This window comes from Dioscorea cayenensis, chromosome 15, assembly GCF_009730915.1.
Source record: "Dioscorea cayenensis subsp. rotundata cultivar TDr96_F1 chromosome 15, TDr96_F1_v2_PseudoChromosome.rev07_lg8_w22 25.fasta, whole genome shotgun sequence".
Lineage (NCBI taxonomy): Eukaryota > Viridiplantae > Streptophyta > Magnoliopsida > Dioscoreales > Dioscoreaceae > Dioscorea > Dioscorea cayenensis.
Window position 1 is genome coordinate 22,852,104 of NC_052485.1, and position 19,062 is coordinate 22,871,165.

Below are 19,062 nucleotides of genomic sequence, written 5' to 3' on the forward strand. Positions count from 1 at the left end.
AATGAGGAGATAATTTTTGCAATATATTTGTTTTTTAATTAATCACAAAAATAGCCAAATAAAATAAAATTTTAATATTCTTTTAGAGTTTTGCTAGCTCAATCATATATCAATATTTATATTATTAGTTATTATTATTATAATATATATATAACAAACATCTCAAATATAATTAGCAATTATTTTTTTTGTAACTCTATGCATAAAAATACTATGGATTTTAATCTTTTAGCCTATCGGCTGAATGATAATCACTAATAATATTGATAAATAATGTTATAAATAATATTATAAATAATGAATAATGGTAAATGGGATGAACTATACTATAGCCTATATATAAAGATCACATAGTGCTATAAATAATTGCCCTTATTTTTAAGTACAAACTCAGTCATTATTTAGATCTATTTTTATCCCTCATTTTCTCTTTATTCTTGTTTTTCTCTTTAGTTTCTTTCTTTTTTTATCATCTCTACGAATGTCCACAGAGAACATATTACCTTTATATATATAATTAATAATCAATCAAAAAGTGTCATGTCATTCTTCTCCAAAATGAAAAATGAAGATTGGATCTATTAACATTTAGCTAGATGGATCTTCCAAAGCAGAAGAGACATTTAATTATATTTACCTAATTATTATTATTATGGGTATCTAAGCATTTTATTACTTTTCATTTATTTTTTTCTTATTTTTTTTTGGTTATAACAATATCAAATTTATGAAAAAATTAGTTCTTTATCGCCAATGGCTCTTTGGGATTGATAAGATATATATTGCCAACATCTGATTCACATATTCTATTACACCACTAATTAATCTTTTGTATTAGTCTCTCTCCAATTTTATGCATTTTGTAATACTTTTTTATTTTATAAAAAAGCTTGATTTAAATAAATCAGTTATTTACAAAAATTATATACAATAAAAAGATACAAAATACAGAATTATAATTATTCATAATAAAACTTCATGTACACAGTAAATTGCATCTCCTTGTAATTAATATCCAAAAACATCAACTTGAAAAATAAAAAAAAAAACTTCACAAGTAATCAATCACTCAAATCAAACAAAACAAAGCAAAACAAAACAAACACATGCATGAATCTCTAAGCCCCAGGTTGATCATCATCCAACTCCTTCTTAAGATCTCTTGGTGGCAAGAAATAATCAACAGTTAAACCCCAAGCATTGAAATCAACTTCTTCAATAGTCCAAACCTCCTCCATTTTTCTCCTATGATTCACAGACCCTTCACCATACCTAAACAATGTCACAGATGTCTTCCCAGCATGAGCAATGTTCACACCATCAATGTATCTATAATCTTCAATCACTGACTCCATGCTTGTCTCCCAAAAGATGCTCTCTCCCCTCCTAGATTTCATTCCAAGTAAATGAGAGTCTTCAAGCTGGATTAGAAGCCCTGTGCGCTCACTGAAGTAACCCCAAATGGTGTGGTGGATGATCTCAAATGAAGGACTGCTTCGAGCTTTCAGTGTTGCCGGATTCGCTTCTAGTTTTAGTATGAAGCACTCTTCTCCGCTTATTATCTTCTCGCCGATGCATACTGCATCGGAGAAGAGGCTCGCTGTCGATCTCGGGTCTAGACCCTAAAAATTAACAAAGGTTATCTAACAATCAATAAACAATGTTACCGAAAGAAAAGAAGATACCAATATATATTACACTAAGCATAAAATATCTTCTTACAATCATATTAGACTGTTCTTTGATGTAGTATGTAATTTGTTCATGTTTCAATACTTTATATATAATTATTTATCGAAATATTTGCCTTCTATGTCAATAGAGTTTCATTGATTTTCTCTTCTTTTTGATCTTAGTGTTCTTTAGTTTAGTTAGCATTTTATGTTAATTAATAGAGCTTATGTATACATATATATCTTTACAAACTCATTAAAATTGATCACATGAAGATCTTGAAGATCAAACAAAGGAAAAAATAACCTGAAGAGATCGTCTCAAAGGGCGGGGAGGTCCCCGGGAGGCATGAGATTGCTCGGAAGCCGATTGCCGCCACGCAACCTTCCCGTCACTCCCGGCACTCATCTTAGAGCCACCAAGAATCAGCTCAAGATACCAAAGGTCCGGGTTCTTCATCCAAAACACATATCCTCCAACTTCTCCATTCCCTTTTGCCGAAACATGCTCATCTCCCATATGAAACTCCGAAGCACTCATCTTCACTTTCCCTATCGCATACATACTCTGTACTGATGTCAATGCTTGTTGCCCTCCTGTTGCCGCTATGTATTGCTGAATTATGTATTTCGCTGTTGATGCTTGCTATATATAATTTTATACTAACATTAGGCATGTTTTTCATTTTTCGCTATGAAAAAAATCTAGTATGTAAATATAACATTTTTTTTTTATGAAAAGATAGATAAACCACTTGCAATGCTAAAAAAGGGCCTGAATACAAAAAATCCACTGGACGTGGACAGACACAGGGATGTAAATATAACATTGTTCTAATAAAAGTTTTAAAATATAAAGAAATTAAAGTATAGTTTGTAAAAAAAACATTCAAGAAAACTTACGATAGAGCAATCACGAATGGATTTGGAGAAGGCGCGATCATAAGGAACCGGGCAAGGGAGGAGAGGAGCACCGACGACATTGAGGAGGAGTTGGAGCTCGGCGTTCTTGCCTGATAAAGGTTGAGGTTTATCGGTGGCCTTATCGAATGCTTGTGCCTTCATCCAATTCCGCATGTTTTTCCATTTGTTCGCTCCATTTCCTCCACCTTGTCCGGCGAACATTTCCTCCGGTATCGGTACTTCTAAGACGGTGTCTAGAGCATCTTCTTTATCCAAATTAGGGCAAAGTTTCCTCATTGTGAATCAATGGAGGTTGGAAAAGAGTTTGGAGAATGATAGAGAGGAGACAAAGAGAGAGAGAGAGAGAGAGAGAGAGAGAGAGAGAGAGAGGCCTAATCAGGGCCTTGTTTTAGTCTCCTTTGTTTCTCACAAAGGATGTTTGTTGGTAAGGGAGGAGGTGAAGGGGAGGAGTTTGGGAGGCTAAGAATGAAGGGGCATGTCCTACGTTGTAGAGGAGTTGTGGGTCACGTTGCATGGCCACCCTTGATTAAGCCATGCAAGGTTATACACGTAGGCTTAGCAAGAGGAAATTTATCTATTTTTGGAAACTAATTTGAAGTTTTTTTCTATTTGTTGTTGTTTTAATTTTTTACTTTATGGTGAATGAATTAAAAACAAAACATTAATATATTTTAATAAAATGAATAAATTGTGAATTTAAAAAATAAAAAAAGAGCTTGTGATGAATGCGAATAAAATATGAAGGCATCAATTTTTTTTTTAACGAGTGAAATTGACTACCAAGTTTTATATATTTTTTATTTTTTATTTTTTTAATAAAATGGATAATTCACAGAATTATTAAAAATAAAAAAATTATATAAAAAATACAAAGAAGGGGAAGCAGGAGCAAGACAAAATAAAAAACAGATTGCAATCCTCACCAGGGGGAAGGTAGACAGCAAACATAGCAAAATAAGTAACATCTAATTATCTTTTTATTGAAGATAATTAGATGTAAAAAAAATTATAAATAAATTTTAATAAATTTAAAAACATCATGAATTCATACAAATATATATATACAAGGTGAAAAAAAATTCTAAAAATTCAAAAATTCTAAGGGGCATTTAGCAAATGGCTTCATTGATTTATTTATTTATTTATTTTGGAAAACTTGTCGCCTCTTCCTACCTCCCAAGATTCTTTTCATTGTTTATTTTTTTTTCTTTATTTTTCGCACCGTAATTTTATAGAAAAACCCAAATATGTATTATATTTACATGTAAACCCCTTACCTTTCTTTTTACATCGAAATCTCCGACCCAAACCATGAGAGAATTCTCTTTTGGACGGTTTCCTTAGATGCTAATTGAGACCTTTTCGCTCACCAAGGTTGGATTTTTCTCCATTTTGAATTGAATTTTTCTTCTGTTTAATGCTCGAGTTCATGTTTTTTTGTGGTTTTTCTGTGTTCGATTTCGGCTTGGTTGTTCATTCTATCAAATCCAATCAGTTTCATCCAAAAATTTCCATTTTGATTGGTTTTTCTTGGATCCGAATTCATGAATCTTGTTTAGCATGCAGTTGATAGAAAAAAGATGGGATTTTTGGGTGTTTTGAAGTTTGGATTGGTGTCCAATCTATTGAGACAGCATTGATTGAAGGTGAATTTCTTTGGAATGTAGGGCATTGATGGTGAACAATCCCAATAATCAGTGGTTTCATGGACAAAAGATTTGAAGAAAAAGGACTAGAATCCAAAGGCAAACCTTTGGGTAAATTGATGAGGAGACGAGGGAGGCAATGTGTTTCAATGGCTGATTCACAAGGGAGGTTGTCTGTAGATGCTTCATTAGAAGAAATAACTTCAATTCGAATTAACAATGGAGATGATTTGACTGGTTTGATTGAGTTTGTTAGAGATGATAGCTCTCTGTTGAGCATGCAACCTTGGGTATATGAGAAAGAAGTTTGTAGGCTTGATGATGATGGGATTAGAGGAAATTGTGAATTTTCCAATGATTGTTCTTGGGATTCAAGTGTGGCTGAGGTTTCCTCTCCGAGGAGTAGTGTTGCTCTTCGTCGTGGATTCGGGAGACATCGTAGTTCACTTAGTAGTCGATTGCATTGCAGACTCTCTGTTAAGCCTGTTACTTCTTCCATTGAAGATCATCCTGTGACTCCGCTCAAGAATTTTGAGCTCGAAGATTATTTTTTCAGTTCAAGTTCACCTTCAACTGTGAGGCCATTTATCGTAACTGATGAGAATGACAGTGTTATTAGTAATTCAAGTTTGGTTTATAAGACGGTCAGTGGTGTCAGTGTTGGTGTAATGGAAACTCTGATTGGAGTTCCTCCTCTTCCTGCATCAAGGAAATCAAAACGAAAAAGCAAACTGTTGCTCGAACATAGATCTCAGAAACCTCCGTTTTCACCAGGTTTGTTTGTAACTGCTTTCTTATGGTCTCCATTATCATAGTGCATCAAGTTTGCCATTCTTTTATGTCAGTATGCATTTCATAATTCTTAACTAATTTTGGTAAATTTTGGTAGTATGTGACATTTGGCTTAGTACCATATAAGCTTTTGGTTCTTTTTGTCTCATTACTATTTAGATATCCACTCCTAGATGAACTATTGTAATTTTTTTGTCCACAACTTCTGTTTTTGTATGACCTAATGATTATTTGGTTGACAAGGAATTAAGTACTTTCAGGAATGCTCTGAATTAACTTGAAATGTTGATAATGAATAAGTGGTTTCAAATTATAAAGTTTTGCTATCTTAAAATGCTTGGTGTTTATCATGTTAGATAGAATCAAGTAGTGGTTGCTTGATTTGCTTGTGTGTGTATATGTATGTTTGTTCACTTCCTTTTCTATATCATTCTCCTAATTCTTCTTGCAAAGACTAGCAATGTCATAAAATTTCTTGCTCTTGCTCTGCAATCATTTATGCCACACTGATATGCAATTTGGTCAAATTGAATTAGGTGTATTATTTTCTTGCAAAGACTAATAATGTCATATAAAGCATATTACACTTGCTTTGTAAATGATCAATTTACATTTCACTGCTATGCAATTTGGTAACATTCAATTCAGTAAAAGCAAAAATGACATGTCTAATCTAAAATTGTTTTCCTTAATCTTCTTAACCTGCAAAGTGGCCTTTCTGCCAGGTTCTTCTGATGCAATGCTTCTTTTCTTCCTCGGCATCAGTATCGGGGTCATGTCTACCAGTCATTCTAACAGAAAAGAAGTGGAAAAGTTGACTGATTTGCTGAATCACACCGAAAACTTGGTTCAAGATTTACAAGAGGAATTGGAGATGAACAATTCGCTAACTGTAAAGGAATTGCATGATGAAGCTTCTGAAAGCGTTGAATTAAATGAAGATTTTGGCAATGTAGATAAATCTATCAGCTCATTTCATAGTCGACTTTCATGTATGCAATCCCCTCAAGAGAATAATGCTAATTGTGCGCATAATCTGAGAAATATTGAAGCTGAGCTTGAAGCCGAACTGGAGAAATTGGAGCTAAACATGAATGGTAGAGGACTTGATGAGGTATGTTTTATTTTTTTACTATCTATGGGTAAATTAATGCTCTATTGTTTGCCAAAAACCTGCTGCAACAGTTTCAGTAGATAAATAACATTTATCTTTTGAAAACCTAACAGATCTTGTGGTTCCCATTCAGTAGAAATTCTACATGTTTGATTATTTCTTGTGCAAACTGCCAAATTTTGAACATTAAAGATATAGGTTCAATTGTTTCTTTTGCAAACTGTAACAATTTAGGAGAAATGAAATCATCGACTTTTTGGATGATGCTTCATAAATGATTGTGATTGATCTGCCTGCTCAACCTCTTTGACTTAGTCTCTCCCTAGAAACGCTTTGTTTTCATGTTAAGATATCATTGGAATGATTTGCACCGATACATTCTTAAGGATGAGAAATAAACAGTGTGTGCCACTATTTATTCATTTTAAATCCTGCAGATCAATCCTGGCCTTGCTGGGGAAGTTGTTGGTAACCGGAGAGTCACCAGCAACGAGACAGCAACTCCAATACATGATGCCAATTATTCAGTTTCCCCGTGGGAACTCAGCTTGCGCCTCCATAAGGTGATACAATCTAGACTAGAAGAACGAATTGAAGAACTTGAAAGAGCTCTCGACCAAAGCCAGAAACACGTCAAGGTTCTCGAATCCGAGAGAGCCATGTCTCAGACTTCGTTCTCAAACAGCTATATGGGTTCTTCAAGCCAAGCGAGCCCAACACTCATGGAGCAAGAACATGCTCCTTCTGCACCATTATGCTTGAAGTTATCCGGTGATGCTTTGAGCGCGTACAATGAAGCTTACGATGAATTCATTAGAACAACAGATGTAGATGAAGACCGAGAGCAAGTGGATGGTTTATATCAAAAATGGGAGGAGATTATGAGAAGCAATAGATGTGATACTGCTGATGAAAGTGATGCAGATGATGACAACGATAATGAAGGGGAATTGTTAATCAAACAGATTGTAGAGAGAGCAAGGAAAGGATCTCCTGCATTGATACAAGCTCAAAGAATGCTCTTTTCCATTGATAAATAGACTGTTTAGTTCATGACAGTCCAGAGAAATGAATGAAAGTGCGATCTCATAATTTTATGAAACCGAACGCAAATTGTGTGAAAGAGACCTGTAAATCCGATCACCATTTGTGTTATTTGGTTACAGCATACAAATTGTATGGAAGGAAACTGTAAATTCAGTCACCATCACTTCTGTTGTCAAGCGCAAATTGTGGCAATTTTGTAGTTCGTTGATTCATAGTGAAATGAAAAATTCAGTTTTGTTTATTTATTCTAAAATGTCATCAACTCTTCTTTCTCCCATTCTTGTAAAACAACTAAAGAAATTTATTAGTCAGACAAATCTCATGAATATCACAGTAAATTGAAATTTATTCATATGAGAATTAATGGTACAGTAAAAAAAAGCCAATTTTAACAAGCAATTTACAAATGCCACAGGTCAGCGAACACTGATTATCAATAATAAAGTGCTAGAAATGTCTGTCTTCTCACATAAAGGAATGCTGTAACAAGCACAGCTCAACAGAGCATGCAATGCAGACTCAATCTCACTTGATTAAACATTAAACCTGTAAGCAATTCATTGAAGTGCAAAGGAACCACAAAAAAGCAACGGAAACTTAACATCCTACACACTTCAATAGATGTGAACATAATCAAACTTGGTTCACTTTCCAAAGACTAGGCAAATATAAAGAAAGAAAATATTACGGTGAATAGTTGCACAAATTGTTCAAAATTATTATGGCAAATGGGTCTGCCCTTAGGATATATTGTGCCCTCCTCAACCTTGCCTGTTGGCATAATCATCAGGTTGGTCATCATCATCTCTGAAATTGCCACCAAAATGGTCATTTTGTTCAGGACCAGTTGTGGAAGGGCTGCCACTTTGATGGCTGATATTGTCACCATAACCCATAGCTCCACTCCCCTCATATCCACCAGTACTCCCGCTACTCGCAAATTCTGTTGGACCACCAAAATAGTTGCCGCTACTGCCACGGCCTCCAGCAAGATCACCGGCATTGCCTCCATAGCCAGTACTTGCATTGTTGTAGCCATCACCACCATAATTGCCACCACCACCACCACCATAGCTGCCACCACCGCCATAGCCACCGCCACCATAGCCACCGCCGCCGCCACCACCATAGCCGCCAGCACCTCCACCATAACCACCACCGCCATAGCCACCGCCACGGAAGCCGCCCGTCCGATCATTAGCATGGTTCACTCTTATCAGTCGCCCATCCAAATCCTAATTATTTCACATAGGGACAAGTTAAACAAAATTCCAGTTCAGGACATGCTGTGTCAGCTCAACAGATGTGTTGAACCATTGTAATGTAGGGAAATGAGTATGTCACTCAAAAATAATTTAAGTGCACTCGCAAGCACACATCTAAACGTGGATAGAGATTGGTATATGACTTTTATTATATAAATGAATTGAATCTACATGGAAGCAAATGTCTATGCTGTTCTGCTTCCTTATTCCTTAACATCAAGCTGAATCAAGCTAAATTTGAAGCAGGTCAGATTTATTTAAATCTTTGTTGTGGTCAAGTAATGGGCTATACAATGATCAGTTCAATTAAGATGGAGACAGCACCAACAATTGGAAAATAGCAAGCACAATCTATTTATTCTATATATGATATCTTTTCCAGATTCAAGCCCATTTTCTTGATGTTTACAGCCTGTTTCAGCTTATAAATCAACAATGAAAATCAGGCAAACCTCCACAAGCTCTTCTTCTGACAGGTCATGATTGCAAAGATTATTACGCAATTAATATCAAAGCAATAATTAGTGAGATAGGAGTGAAAGTACCTTTCCATCCAATCCACTAATGGCTCCAGAAGCCTCTTCACCAGATTCAAAAGTCACAAAACCAAATCCTCTCGATCTGCCTGTTTCACGATCCATGATTACTCTAGCTGCAGATAAAAACAACACCAACAAGCTCAAGAGGGATATACAAAAAATCATTATTAAAGAAAACAGCAGTGGAAAGGTGAAACACCTTCAACTACTTCACCATAGCTAGAGAATGCTTCTCTTAAGCGATTATCATCAGTCGAATATGAAAGCCCTAAAAGAAAGGTATTACAAGCACAGAAGGCCATTAGAAATATAAAACTGAAGGCTTGGAAAACATTTAGACATAATAGCACAAACCTCCAACAAACACTTTTGAAGATGACATGCATCTTATAGCCTGATAAATTGAAGGGTTGGAATTCAAAGTTTGTTTAAAGAGAGTGCCAATTTTCTTGGCAAAAGCCATTGCTCAGATCCTGAAACAAAAAAACATATATGTAAATATAGCCATCAAAGATCTATCATACTAATTTACAAGAAAACAAAAGGATTAATACACGGATGAATCTTTAACCATAGAAACTATATGATCCAAGTATACCAATAACTAATGAAGATGAACACTGCATGAAGAACTATTCTGACAAACATCAGCAGAACACATATAGGGATGAGACACCTTATCAAAAACATTGAGAAACCGATCTATAAGAGGAATTGACAAAGAAGATAAGCAAAAACTAAAAAACTGTTTTTCATTACACAGCATACTGATGCAAAAAGAACATTAGCATCCTCAACAATGGTTAAATGGTTCTTATTCAAAAAGTTTTATCAATTCATTTGTATCACAATTCTATAATGGTTTAACTGAATAATAATCACAAAACACTGTTTGTATACAATGAGAACATGAACGCTAATATGAAAGTTTATTACAATACCATCAATCACCAACCAAGAAAACCTTTTGCAAAAAAGAAAAATATAATAAATAAATAACCCATAAAAATCATGTTACATCTTCTTCCCTCTTGTCTATTATGATTTGAGGAGCCACACAAAACCCAAACATAAATTACATCATTCAAATCTTATTTTATCAACATTTCCACTAAAAATCACACCATTTCAACGTTTCTCCAGTGAAGGAAATCCACACACACAAAAAGAAGCCATTCATTCAAAGTGTGAAGAAATCATAAAAAAAATGGATCGTCTCAGAGAGCCAACCAGAGATAATGCAATAAAACAAGTAGAAAACAAGGAAATTAGAACAAAAAAATCCAAATAATTAGGGAACTAGGGTTAGGGTTTCTCGAGACCATACCTCCGCTCCGCTTCGCCCCAAAACCCTCGTTTGATCGCTGCGAGGGTTTAAGGTTGAAAATCGTAGGAATTTATAGAAACTTAATAAGCCTTGGCCAAATACTGACCGTCAGATGAAGATATTTTAAGATCCGACGGTCAATAGTGCAACACACTGTTTTAGATAAGAAGTGGAATTACTGGTAGATCCCTTGCTAGAACTTTTCTTTCTTGCAAGACCCTAATAATTGGTAACTTGTATTATAAATGAATTTTATATAAATAATAAATAAAAACCAATTTTTTTATATAATCAACGTGTACTTATCTATTGGTGTTGGTTTTTTTTTTAGAATATTCATTTAAAAAAAATCCGATGTTAAACTCCAAAAATTATATAAAATGAAGACGTGTATACTTATTAAACTTGTTTCATGATAAATTAATGAATATATCTCGTTCATCTGAAAATAACTTTTTTTCTCAATGCATGTAAGGATACATATGTTTATTTGTTTTTTTTCCTGAATCAAATTATATAAAACATCTCCCATTAATTTTCATATTAGTTTGAGAGCCTGTTTTAAATAAATGTGAATTTATTTAAAAGAATTTATGGTGTTTTATCTTTGTGAAATATTTTATTTATATAATTTTCATTATTTCTCATATTACAAAAAGATTTAAAGCAAATAGAATGGATGATGCATCATTTGGGGAAGAGAATTATCATTTTTCTGTTATGAAAATGGTTCAAAATATATTTTTATAGATTGAGAAGCTAAGTATTGAATAGGTTGTTTGTTTAGATCACTAATAAACTTTCATGTTAGTGGACGGTTATTATACTTGTTTTTTTTTAATTAAAATGGTTTATTCGCTTTTAAAAAAAAAAAACTTTCATTTAAAAATAAATATCAATTTAAATAATTTTACTTAGTTTGTCTTGCTCTATCCATTCACATATATATATATATATAATAAAATTCTTGAAAATATAATTTTACTATTTATTTATTTATTTATATTTTTCCGTCATTTACAAATTAAGAAAAAGTTTTTTTCCCCTTCCAAATTTCCATTTATTTTAAATTCATTTAACATTTTATTTTATTTTTCCAAAAAAAAGAAAAAAAAAAAACAGAAACCCTAACCCTAACTAATTTTCCCCGGCATCCCAGTCCTTCAAGCTCCAACGATGGCGGAAACCCTAGAAGAACCCCCAACCCTCCTCTCCACCATCGGCGAGGAGATCATCCGCATCATTGCTCCCGTCTCCGCTTGCATGCTCCTCGTCGTCCTCCTCGTCTCCATCCTCTCCTCCCCCTCTTCCTCCTCCTCCGACTCCCCCCTTCCCACCATCGTCTTCTCCGACGACTCCGCCACCACCACCTCCTCCCTATGGGACAAGCTCAAAGATGCCATCTTGAGCTCCATCGCCTTCGTCGCCACCGTCACCATCCTCACATTCCTTCTCGTCCTCCTCTTCTACTTCCGATGCACCGGCTTCCTCAAATACTACATGGCCTTCTCCTCCTTCATCGTCCTGGCGTTTCTCGGCGGCGAGGTCACCCTTTTCCTCATCGACAAGTTCTCATTCCCCATCGATTCCGTTACCTTCTTCATCTTGCTCCTCAATTTCTCCGTTGTCGGCGTCATCGCCATCTTCATGTCCAGAATGGCCATCATCATCACCCAATCTTATCTTGTTTTCATCGGAGTATTGGTTGCCTATTGGTTTACTATGCTTCCGGAGTGGACCACTTGGGCTCTACTGATCTCAATGGCATTGTATGATCTCGCTGCCGTGCTGTTGCCTGGTGGCCCATTGAGGTTGCTTGTGGAGCTGGCGATTTCAAGGAATGAGGAGATTCCGGCACTGGTGTATGAAGCCCGGCCAGTGGATCACCACACAGTCTCAAGCAGGGGACTTTGGAGGAGTTCTGCACTGAATTCTAACGGTGATTCAATCAGAGAGACATTGCCGGAAAGCAGAGTGGTTGTGGCAGAGGACACTGGGAATTCTTCAGAGGTGACTGCACCATTGATAAGCTCTGTGATGTCGGAACATCGAGGAGAAGATAATAGTATGGATGGAATTGGTTTGGGTGCATCGGGGGCGATCAAACTTGGATTGGGGGACTTCATCTTTTACAGTGTGCTCGTCGGGAGGGCGGCATTGTATGACTTCATGACGGTATATGCTTGCTACCTTGCTATTATTGCTGGTCTTGGTATTACTTTGTTGCTATTGGCTTTTTACCGAAGGGCATTGCCCGCCCTTCCCGTTTCAATCTTGCTTGGCGTATTGTTTTATGTCTTGACAAGGCTTCTATTGGAATCGTTTGTGGTTCAGTGTTCGACCAATTTATTGATGTTTTAGAATGCATGAATTCTTCATTCTGTGGAAGCTTTTGGTTTTTCCCTGTATTCTATTGCTATTTGTTGTATGAATTGTTCATCTTACATTGCAATGCTTGATGATTAATGACAAAAATTTAACTGGCTGTCGATTGCTTTAATCATATGACTCTTTCTATTGCTTGTTGGATAGTCTTCTTTCCAAGCTGTAAAGAAGCAAATTTCTTCTTGTTTTCATTTTATGTTTCTCTGGAGGCATCTTTTGAGGTTAAGATGTTCATATCAATTAGTACCCCTTTTTTCTTATATTTCATTAGCTACTCTGCCATTGAGCCTCATTTTCCATAGTGGGCAAGTAGTTATTAACTGGGAATTAGTTGCGTCACACCAAAATTCTTAGATTTTGTGGGGAGAAAAATAGGATATAAAAATTTATATCTATTTCTTGCATTTGGTTCTATTTGCATTCATTCTACTAGGTCGAAGGCTCTGTTGATATAACCAGCTCTGTTGAGAAGGCCCGTCCACAATGCAGGCATAGTGTAGTAACTGGGGCTCTATTCCGGACTCTCTTATCAAATCATAGTATTACAGTGCTTCCTTTACTAGCCCTGTGTGAATGCAAGCAGATAGAATGCTCAAGAAGGTGATTTCATCCAGTCTTCTCACAAATTCTACAATTTGAGAGAAGAGCAAGTCGGCTTCTTCAATTCACCTGTTTACGTATGCAGGAATGATTGACCTCCAGGACACCACACTCTTTTCCTGCAGATTATCAATGACTCTTCGAGCATTTTGCATGCTTCTTAATTAGAGTCGTATTGAGGTATGTATTGGTTGGTACACCACAGATGATACTCTCGTGACAAACCCGTCTTCCTGTCATTGAAGAAGCACAACGGGAGCATGCCTGAATTGCAGGAAAAAAAAGTGAGGCGATCGACTTCAAGACACTGGAAATTAACCTGAATCATGAAGTTGTATTGCTGCTGCTGCTGCTGCTGCTGCTGCTTTACCATCATGTCCTCATGCCTGAAAATTGCATTCCATGCAACAATGGCCTTTGATTCAAGCTCTGCAAATATCTTGTAAGCATTATCAGTTGATCCATATTTACAGTACATATCTATAAGACAATTTTGCACAAAATCAGAGAGTTTGAAATCCGGTTCAGAATATATGCATATGCATGCATGCAAGCAGAGTAATCCGTTAAGTGACTGAAACTACTTGTGATGCTTTTCTTGAAGAACCATTTTGTGAATATGCTGCAATGAGTGAATTCTGACATAGAACTGTTTCTGTTTTCTCTTGCATAATTTCAAAAAAAGTTCGACAAAGTTTAAGTTTTTTGCTGAAGCTGGCATACATACGGCGCAATGTTTCGGTGACCCAGTTCATATCTGAATCAATGCATCTCTTGATCATAAAATGATGGATTGACTGACCTCAAAGGCATCCCATGTGAGGGGGCGTTCATTTCACTGTAAGTGAGGGGAAGTGAGGAAAGTGCCACTTCCCTGAAGTGGGGGGAAGTGATATCACTTTCAGGACTTCTGTGTTCATTTGTCAGAAAGTGAGAATAGAACCGAAGGAACTTAGGTGTTGGATGAAGTTCTATGAGTTAAAAAAAAACTTTAGAAGTGAAAAGAAGTTAGTTTTTATAAATTGACTCACTTCCCCCACTTCAGTGAAAAAAATACTGAAGTGGGCTTAGTTCAAAATCCACTTCAGTCGGAAGTGGGGGAAGTGACACTTCCCCCACTTTAGCACAAATGAACACCAGAAGTGGAGGAAGTCAGATCACTTCCCCTCACTTTCCCTGAAATGAACGCCCCCTTGAGTGTAGGAGTGTCGAACATGAATAAAAGTTTGCATTACTTCTTTGTTGCAAGGCTTTAGATTGTAGCATGAAATCATACATACTAGTCCAAGTGACAAAATATTCTCGATAACAAGAACTATCCTGGAGAAAATCTTCAAACCATTTATCTCCTCGCAGAATAAAATTTGATATCATGGAGTTTCCGAGCAAAAAAAAAAAACCACCGAGAAGCATCATTTATCTCCACGCAGAATAAAATTTGACATCATGGAGTCTCCGAGCAAAAAAAATCACCGAGAAGCACCATTTATCTACACGTAGAATAAAATTTGACATCATGGAGTCTCCGAGCGAAAAAAATCACTGAGAAGCATCATTTATCTCCACGCAGAATAAAATTTAACATCATGGAATCTCCGAGGGAAAAAAATCATTTAGAAGCAAGACTGAGTGAGTTTTTCTCTGTCATCTTTTGTTGTATTTTTTTCTTTCTATTTCTCTTGTTAGTTTTTATTTGTTTCTTCACAATTTATGTTTTTTTTGTGTTTCGAATCTTACATGTAATGTCTATGTGTACCATTTCTTCCAGATTTTAATAAATTATGATTTATTTATTTTTCTTTAAAAAAAACACCTTAATTTGATTGAAGAATTTAATTTATGTAAATTAAATATGAAATTAAAAAATATATATATACTTGTTTTAGATAATAATAAGTTAATAACAGCTATTCATATAAGGGAAGAGATGTAAGTTTTCCCGCTTCAATCTGGACCGTTGATGCCAAATTTAGGCTTTCCAGCAAAGTTTCGTTCCCAAAATGTACCACTCTGGTTATTTTCTATCCCCGTTATGCCCCTGTATGGAAATTTAATCTCAAAAATGCCCCTACTGATGCCCAAACTTTGGCTCTCTTTTGCCTCCGTCCTCATAATTTTCATTCCCTAAATGCCCCTCTCCTCGATCTACCCCTCCTCCGCCTCCAACCCACCCTTTTCTCAATCTCTCCGTTCAAATCTCGGCGTTCGGAGTTCGATTCCCGGGCGAATTCGATGGATCCAATGGAAATTCTTCAGTTTCTCCTTTTCGATTTCAATCTAGCAATTTATAAATCTGGGATTTGTTTCAATTTTTGCTAGTTTTTTTTTGTGAATTTTGTGATTTTTTCTTTAATCTTTTGAATGGATAACATCTCCTTCTGATCGCTGATCTTTTCAGTGTTTTTCTCGTGAATTAATCGCAAATAAAGAGTATAATTCGATGTTTTTGCCCTAGAATTCTCTTTCCTGATTGTAATTTTTCGGTCATATTCCTTTCAAATTTCCTCATTTTTCTTCAATTTGTTTTTGTTGACCTAATCTCGCTTTCTATCTGATTTCTTGGATTCTTACTCGGCAAAAAAGAGCAGCTTTTGAAGCCTTTTTTGATCTTTGGCATCAATCTTAGGGTTTGAATCCAGGAATTTGGATGATGACTAGGGTTTAGGATTTGGGGCTGAGATTTAGAATGGCGGGTAGCAAGGCGAAGCTGCTATGCAGCTTTGGAGGTGACTTTGTGAACAACCAAGGGAAGGCTTTGTACGTTGGCGGGAAGACACGTCTGGTCTCCGTTGATAGGACGGCGAGCTTCCGTTCACTGCTGGAGAAGATGTCGGAGCTCTGTGACGCAGACCCGGGGGATGTTGATGTGAGGTTTCAGCTCCCCGACGGCAGCCTTGACTCGAGACTGGTATCCATTGAATCCGATGATGATGTGCGGAATATGATGGATGAGTTTGATTGTAATCGTAAAATTCCAATCTTTTTGTTCACTGCCAAGATGGAGAACAGCGATGATGATGACGATGATGACTTGGGAACAGCCAATGCTGTTGATGATGCAATGCGGGTGCTGGATGTTCGGTCTGAGGAAACCATGAGGTGATTGTTTTCGATTCATGAACTTTCTCTTTGTATATATGATGATGTGATTATCACACTTGTATGTTTTATTGCATTGTTGTTGTTTTGCAGAATTTTGGGATTTATATTGAGAAATCAAGATGCATTGTGTGAAAGAGAGCATATATAGAAAACCATGATTTTGTTAGCTGGAGAAATCTCACTACATTTTTGTTGTTTTGCAATGTTTGGCGTTTTATGGTTGGACATTTAGATGCGTTGTTGAAAGATTGCATATATAGAAAACCATAATTTTGAGAGCCTGAGAAATCTTCATTGTTGTTGTTTTGCAAAATTGTAAGTTTTATCTTTAGATATCAAGATGCATTAATTGGAGAGCATTTATAGAAAACCATAGTTTCGCCAGCTGGAGAAATCTCCAATGCATTGTTGTTGTTTTGTTAAGTTTGTTGATCTTTCGTTGTTCTACGGTTTCGCATCTAAATGCATTGTTGAAAGAGACAGAGATAGATGCCCATAATTTTGAAAGCCTGAAAATTTGGGTTTTATAATTGGAAATTTAGACGCATTGTTGAAAGAGCATAAGTTTGATAATTTGAGAAGTATTAAGAAATGATCCGATCTTATTAGTTTCTTCCTTTTGTGAAATTTGTTTTGTTGACTTTTGTTGAACTGATAGAATATTGTGGGGAAAATGCAGAGAGATGACAATGGTGAGACCAGAAGGACTAGGTTGCCAAAATGGCTTGAGCACATCTGGAACTTATCACAAGAGAGAATACTTGAGAAATCCATCGATTGGTCCTAGTATGTCAGGGGAATCATTCCGAAGAGACTCTCAGTCTTTGGTCGTTGGACAAGAGTACGAGGACGTGCAGACCTTTCGTAACGCACTGACTAGTGCTGCCATTGCAGCAAATTTTGAGCTTCATATGATACGATCAGACCAGCGTCGTGTCACAGCCAGGTGTGTTCAAATCTAGTTCTTCATCACAATCATTTACTGCTATGGGAGTTTGCGTGTTTAATTTTTAATTGACCAGTAGTGTGACATCAGGCAGCCAAAATTGAGTAGTATGTGCATATCTTTAGATTGTTTTATGGTAAGTTTGAATTTTTCTGGTTAATTGTTTTTGGATTGTCCTTGAAATTCACGTTGCTTGACATGGTTTTGTGATAGAAATCTTTGATTTTCCTCTGTGCTGTCAGCTGATTCCGATAAGCTTTATGTCATACATCATCATTTCCTTTAATGAGTGATGCGTACATGACTTTCTTGGTGCAAAGACATTTAAATTTCCAGGAGCAGTTGATGTATCTATGCTAATATTTTAATAATGATTTGTAGTTGTTTTTGTTTTTTTTTTAAACACTGTGTATTGGTTGTGAATCTTACTTATATTAAGTGCGCAATTAGTATTTGCCATTTTTGCTCCTTTTGCAGGTGTGCTGCAGGAGGCTGTACTTGGCGTGTGCATGCATCAAAGCTCCCACATGTCAGCACATTTAGGATAAGAACATTGGCACCTGAGCACACTTGCGAGCGATCTGATGATGCTGGCCACCGGCAGGCAACAGCAAAATGGATTGCGAATTGCATTCGAGACAAGCTCAGGCACAACAGAAATTACAAACCAAGAGAAATTTTAAATGACATTCACCGGGAATACGGGGTGCTTATCACATACAAGCGAGCTTTTCTTGGCCGGGAGAAGGCATTAGAAGAACTCCGTGCTGAACCTGGTGGCCATATGATCAGCGAAGAAAACAGTTACGACCCTACAACAGAGAACAACCAATTAGAAGTTCAAGGCTGGGGCGAGATACATGATCCGCCAAGAAAAAAGAGGGCATATGCCGGACCGTGCGAGCCGAAAGAAGTACGACCATTGCATTGCACTCGATGTAACCAAATCGGTCATAACAGGAGGACCTGCACCGCATTTAGGCCAGTCTAAGATTATTACTTTTAGTCATCAGAAATCACTTTCGATTGCAGAAGCTGATCGTCTTCCGCCGAGTCTCTTTCTAATAGCGTCGTTCTCCAGCTGATGATCAAGTTCGATTCTAGAAAGCTGTCAATGGCTGGCCGATGAAGGTGATACTCATTGCCGAGTTCATTTCATTGCAATCAAAGTACTTCGATTTTTCTCCATTGTTGTATTTCTTGACCATCTGTATCATAACAAATCCATTGTATTGTACCCCAAAAAAAGGGTAATCATCTTGTCCATCCTGTTATCATCAAAATTAATAGAAAACCTTCAACAAGTTACTGATTGATTTCATCTGCTGTTGTTTGTATTGTTTAAATGGACAGGAATAAATTGTTGGCCTTGAGCTTCACATGAATCATGATGTATATTAAAAAAGATCAAATTAGGTAAATTGCTTCATGTAAACTTTATTCCATCCCAGTTCTTTATTATTATTATTATTATTATTATTATTATTATTATTATTATTAGATTCTATTCATTGGACTCCAATGAGAAAGTGCCACTAATGGATAAGAGTTACATGATTGAACCCTATAATATTAATGGTTCTCATAAATATAATGAAGTTTGATTTAATTTATATTTATATATATATATATATTTTAATATAATTGAGTCCAACTACTGCAGCAGTCAAAAAGCTTCTCGAAGCCTACGTGGAATATTCTC

At 36.2% G+C, this 19,062-nt stretch overlaps 5 protein-coding genes across 7 annotated transcripts; 3 read left to right on the forward strand and 2 right to left on the reverse strand.

The window, feature by feature from the left end:
- Nucleotides 1-1,118: 1,118 nt before the first annotated feature.
- Nucleotides 1,119-2,873, reverse strand: LOC120277835. The gene is made up of 3 exons (XM_039284671.1): nt 2,577-2,873; nt 1,981-2,319; nt 1,119-1,622 (listed from the first exon to the last, which is right to left on the reverse strand). Exons 1-3 carry the CDS (start codon nt 2,871-2,873, stop codon nt 1,119-1,121), a joined length of 1,140 nt encoding a protein of 379 aa, XP_039140605.1.
- Nucleotides 2,874-3,897: 1,024 nt separating this feature from the next.
- Nucleotides 3,898-7,437, forward strand: LOC120276810. 2 transcript variants are annotated; one of them, XM_039283524.1, is made up of 4 exons: nt 3,898-3,971; nt 4,265-5,017; nt 5,761-6,149; nt 6,587-7,437. In XM_039283524.1, the coding sequence occupies exons 2-4, from the start codon at nt 4,303-4,305 to the stop codon at nt 7,187-7,189; spliced, it is 1,707 nt and encodes a 568-aa protein (XP_039139458.1). In that variant the 5' UTR covers nt 3,898-3,971; nt 4,265-4,302; the 3' UTR covers nt 7,190-7,437. The 2 variants fall into 2 exon arrangements, with proteins under 2 accessions (XP_039139458.1, XP_039139459.1); XM_039283525.1 differs by lacking the exon at nt 3,898-3,971 and having other exon boundaries at nt 4,011-5,017.
- A 271-nt stretch (nt 7,438-7,708) lies between these two features.
- On the reverse strand, nt 7,709-10,373 carry LOC120278140 (glycine-rich RNA-binding protein 2, mitochondrial-like). The gene is made up of 5 exons (XM_039285062.1): nt 10,328-10,373; nt 9,355-9,473; nt 9,200-9,268; nt 9,007-9,113; nt 7,709-8,431 (listed from the first exon to the last, which is right to left on the reverse strand). The coding sequence occupies exons 2-5, from the start codon at nt 9,461-9,463 to the stop codon at nt 7,958-7,960; spliced, it is 759 nt and encodes a 252-aa protein (XP_039140996.1). The 5' UTR covers nt 9,464-9,473; nt 10,328-10,373; the 3' UTR covers nt 7,709-7,957.
- Nucleotides 10,374-11,444: 1,071 nt separating this feature from the next.
- LOC120278158 (presenilin-like protein At2g29900) lies at nt 11,445-13,890 on the forward strand. The gene is made up of 2 exons (XM_039285080.1): nt 11,445-13,312; nt 13,398-13,890. Exon 1 carries the CDS (start codon nt 11,504-11,506, stop codon nt 12,686-12,688), a length of 1,185 nt encoding a protein of 394 aa, XP_039141014.1. The 5' UTR covers nt 11,445-11,503; the 3' UTR covers nt 12,689-13,312; nt 13,398-13,890.
- Nucleotides 13,891-15,237: 1,347 nt separating this feature from the next.
- On the forward strand, nt 15,238-18,681 carry LOC120278184. Of its 2 annotated transcripts, XM_039285109.1 has the most exons (4): nt 15,238-16,220; nt 16,311-16,411; nt 17,094-17,360; nt 17,838-18,681. In XM_039285109.1, exons 1-4 carry the CDS (start codon nt 15,999-16,001, stop codon nt 18,349-18,351), a joined length of 1,104 nt encoding a protein of 367 aa, XP_039141043.1. In that variant the 5' UTR covers nt 15,238-15,998; the 3' UTR covers nt 18,352-18,681. The 2 variants fall into 2 exon arrangements, with proteins under 2 accessions (XP_039141043.1, XP_039141042.1); XM_039285108.1 differs by having other exon boundaries at nt 15,238-16,411.
- The last annotated feature ends 381 nt before the right edge of the window (nt 18,682-19,062 follow it).

Excerpts from the sequence above, each read along its gene's own strand:
- LOC120276810 (XM_039283524.1), top strand. The coding sequence starts at position 4,303 with ATGGACAAAAGATTTGAAGAAAAAGGACTAGAATCCAAAGGCAAACCT. Across the intron at positions 5,018-5,760 it reads GAAACCTCCGTTTTCACCAG|GTTCTTCTGATGCAATGCTT; the intron begins GTTTGTTTGTAA and ends CCTTTCTGCCAG. Across the intron at positions 6,150-6,586 it reads ATGGTAGAGGACTTGATGAG|ATCAATCCTGGCCTTGCTGG; the intron begins GTATGTTTTATT and ends TAAATCCTGCAG.
- LOC120278140 (XM_039285062.1), bottom strand. The coding sequence starts at position 9,463 with ATGGCTTTTGCCAAGAAAATTGGCACTCTCTTTAAACAAACTTTGAAT. Across the intron at positions 9,269-9,354 it reads TTCAAAAGTGTTTGTTGGAG|GGCTTTCATATTCGACTGAT; the intron begins GTTTGTGCTATT and ends CCTTTCTTTTAG. Across the intron at positions 8,432-9,006 it reads TTAGTGGATTGGATGGAAAG|GATTTGGATGGGCGACTGAT; the intron begins GTACTTTCACTC and ends TGAAATAATTAG.
- LOC120278158 (XM_039285080.1), top strand. The coding sequence starts at position 11,504 with ATGGCGGAAACCCTAGAAGAACCCCCAACCCTCCTCTCCACCATCGGC.
- LOC120278184 (XM_039285108.1), top strand. The coding sequence starts at position 15,999 with ATGGCGGGTAGCAAGGCGAAGCTGCTATGCAGCTTTGGAGGTGACTTT. Across the intron at positions 16,412-17,093 it reads CGGTCTGAGGAAACCATGAG|AGAGATGACAATGGTGAGAC; the intron begins GTGATTGTTTTC and ends GGGAAAATGCAG. Across the intron at positions 17,361-17,837 it reads CAGCGTCGTGTCACAGCCAG|GTGTGCTGCAGGAGGCTGTA; the intron begins GTGTGTTCAAAT and ends CTCCTTTTGCAG.
- LOC120277835 (XM_039284671.1), bottom strand. The coding sequence starts at position 2,873 with ATGAGGAAACTTTGCCCTAATTTGGATAAAGAAGATGCTCTAGACACC. Across the intron at positions 2,320-2,576 it reads CCATTCGTGATTGCTCTATC|CAAGCATCAACAGCGAAATA; the intron begins GTAAGTTTTCTT and ends AATTATATATAG. Across the intron at positions 1,623-1,980 it reads CTTTGAGACGATCTCTTCAG|GGTCTAGACCCGAGATCGAC; the intron begins GTTATTTTTTCC and ends GTTAATTTTTAG.